Here is a 3,174-nt window from a genome sequence, read left to right as displayed (position 1 = left end):
AGATCCTTATGAAGCGCCATTTCGGTCAACAACAACAACAAGATCATTTTCAAGAAGGATCCAGTATGGTAAACAATAGGTTATTTCATGTGCAAGACGTCATTTTGTACAATATTATTCATTTTTTTACAAGTAACATCTCAGTGCATGTTTAATTATCAATAGATTGTATTCCCACTTACCATATTCCCCACTCTCCTTCACAATACAGACTATAAAAAGACTGTTGTGGCATATAATTATATTGCCCCATATACACTGCCTTGACACAAATGCTTCTGAAGGTAAGTACAGCATGGAAAACATTTTCCATTATTACAGATGATGGTCCAAGTGATGACATATAAGTAAAAAAAAATATTTGGGGAAGTTGTTTACTTTTTCTGAGAAAATATATTGAAAATAGAAAAAAAATTGGATATGGTTTTTGTAGGTTGCTTTAACGTGAAAATTTTAATTCATTAATAGCTTATATTTGAGTGATATAATTCCACAGTGTGTTATAACATTCAGGTTAAGGATGACTAAATGTATAGCAACTTTCTGCACCATATCTTATCTCAGAAGACAACCAAATTAAAAACTCTCTGACAAACTATTGTTAGCACCTTATGCACTTTCAACATAATCTTCAGATGTTTCCGACATTTTCACTTGCATGGAATTAGCCTTAAATGGCATAAAATATGTAATATATTATTACTAAATTATTTATATATTCAATGTTAAACTTTATATTTTTAATGTGTTTTTACTTTTGACTTCATAGCCCTTGTGTTCCTAAATGAATACCTAAATTAGAGCTAAGTCAAGGGAGGAAATATCTAGACCACCACAATTTTTTAGTTGGAATAGTCCAGTTTTCCTACTTTTCTTTCTATCAACACTTGTTTCAGCCACTGCTGTAGCAAACATTAAACATGACTTTCTGCACAATGATTTCTGAAGTAAGAAAGTGACATACGCATAAGCAAAAGGTATCTCCGTGCCACAGTGGTGTTAACAAGTTTTAAGTCTTTAGATGCTACCCTCTACCGAGTACAGGGGTTAAAAAGTGTTGAACAGGCCTCTGCATTTATGGTGAATGCAGTTGGTGTTCAGGTTTGGATACCCGAATTGAACTTTTGTTTGGGGTTCAGCTGAACTCTTTGAACCTCAAACTGAATGGGACCACTCATCACTTTACAGTACATCTGTTAAGAGACTGTGTAGAGACATCACCCAAGAAATGAAGCCCAGTGATAATGTCTTATCTGTAGACCTCTGCGGAATATGATGGTGTTAGATAAATAAAGATTTATGATTATTTTTACCTAAGATGCAAGATGTCAATACCACTATAGTGATGGATTTTGTGCTTTTGGGATTTTCCAGTTTACATAGATTGCAGAATTTTGTCTTCGGTGCTGTTCTAATGTTGTATATAATTTGTGTTCTCGGGAACATCACCATCTTTCTTTTGGTCAGAATTGAGTCGTCTCTTCACACTCCAATGTATTTCTTCATCAGTATTTTTGCAGTGCTGGAAATAATGTTCATTTCTGTAACGGCCCCAAAGCTCCTGGCTATCCTCATACAGACAGATAATACTATTTTGTTTTATAGTTGTTTCTCACAGTCCTACGCCTTCAATTCTCTGGGTCAAGCAGAGTGCTTCCTTCTTTGCCTGATGGTCTTTGATCGATATCTCGCTATTAACAAACCTTTACGTTATTCCGCGATAATGAACAGTCGATTCTGTTGGAGATTGTCAGTTTTGCCTTGGTTATTGGGTTTTTCTATAGCTTCATTTCCTACAGTTAATACTTTTCAGTCTGACTTCTGTGGACCAAATGAGATCAACCACTTCTTCTGTGACTCTGAACAAATGTCTGATTTAGCCTGTTCTGACCAAACAGTCAGCAAGATATCATCAATGGTGGCGTGTTTTACTTCAATCATTTTGCCCTTTTTTGCCATAGTGGGTTTCTATGTTCAGATTATATATACTGTGTTAAAGATAAAAAGCAAAGAAGGTAAAATGAAAGCTTTTTCGACTTGCTCGTCCCACCTCATTGTAGCGTCTCTGTTTTACGTCTCTGCCACAGTAGTCTATGTGAAGCCGAAAGGCAGTCACTACGACAAGTTCCTTGCTCTTGTATATACTATGGCAATACCAGCTGTAAACCCCTTCATTTATGCTTTAAGAAATAGGGAGGTAAGCAATGCATTCCGAAAAGTGAGTAGACAGATTGTTCTGCAGTTTCAACGTTGAGCTACAAAAATTCATTCGAACAGAAGAAAGAAGTATATTGTTCACCGCATCAACGTCCTTGCCCACTCTTTATTAGCGCACATCAAGCGCCAAGAGTGAAGTTAGATTAGACAGTACCTTTCTTGATGGAAAATGGTGTGCTCGTATTCCACGCTCTCACTCAGCTTTCCTCCGGTCTTGCTGGACGAAAACTCCGGATCGTTGTTTGTTAACGGTGCGTTTGTAAAATCCTCCGACCAGGAACTGCTGCCACCGTGTGGTGTGTTCCACAAATTTTGCGGTCACTCCGGTTCACTCGTCAAAAGGAAGAGAAGATAACACGCGATAGTGCAGACAACTTTTGGGGTAATTAAGTTGAAACATTTTCCTTGCCCGACTCCGAGTTTCGCCTCCACGGCTTCTTCCGGGGGCCGTGGAGGCGAAACTCGGAGTCGGGCGAGGAAAACCGAACGTGCATTTTTAAATTGCTTAAGGCCTTATTTTAACTTTTGTCTGTGAGTATATTGAATAAATGTTTCAACTTAATTACCCCAAAAGTTGTCTGCACTATCGCGTATTATCTTCTCTTCCTTTTGACGAGTGAACCGGAGTGACTGCGAAATTTGTGGAACACACCACACGGTGGCAGCAGTTCCTGGTCGGAGGATTTTACCCACGCACCGGTAACAAACAGCGATCCGGAGTTTTCGTCCAGCAAGACCGGAGGAAAGCTGAGTGAGAGCGTGGAATACGAGCACACCTTTTTCCATCAAGAAAGGTACTGTCTAATCTAACTTCACTCTTGGCGCTTGATGTGCGCTAATAAAGAGTGGGCAAGGACGTTGATGCGGTGAACAATATACTTCTTTTTTTTCTGTTGAATCTTTAGGTGTTTTTGGACTTTCTCACCTGTGTTCCCCTGCGCCGCCCCCCCCCCCCCT

At 39.0% G+C, this 3,174-nt stretch overlaps 1 protein-coding gene across 1 annotated transcript; it reads left to right on the top strand.

Annotated features, from left to right (window-relative positions):
- Positions 1-1,318: 1,318 nt before the first annotated feature.
- On the top strand, positions 1,319-2,254 carry LOC140070130 (olfactory receptor 10A4-like). The gene has a single exon (XM_072116463.1). It carries the CDS (start codon positions 1,319-1,321, stop codon positions 2,252-2,254), a length of 936 nt encoding a protein of 311 aa, XP_071972564.1.
- The last annotated feature ends 920 nt before the right edge of the window (positions 2,255-3,174 follow it).

This window comes from Engystomops pustulosus, chromosome 7 (genome assembly GCF_040894005.1).
Source record: "Engystomops pustulosus chromosome 7, aEngPut4.maternal, whole genome shotgun sequence".
Classification (NCBI taxonomy): domain Eukaryota; kingdom Metazoa; phylum Chordata; class Amphibia; order Anura; family Leptodactylidae; genus Engystomops; species Engystomops pustulosus.
The sequence above is the reverse complement of the archived record's forward strand: the minus strand, read 5'-3'. Positions and strand labels throughout refer to the sequence as shown.

Excerpts from the sequence above, each read along its gene's own strand:
- LOC140070130 (XM_072116463.1), top strand. The coding sequence starts at position 1,319 with ATGCAAGATGTCAATACCACTATAGTGATGGATTTTGTGCTTTTGGGA.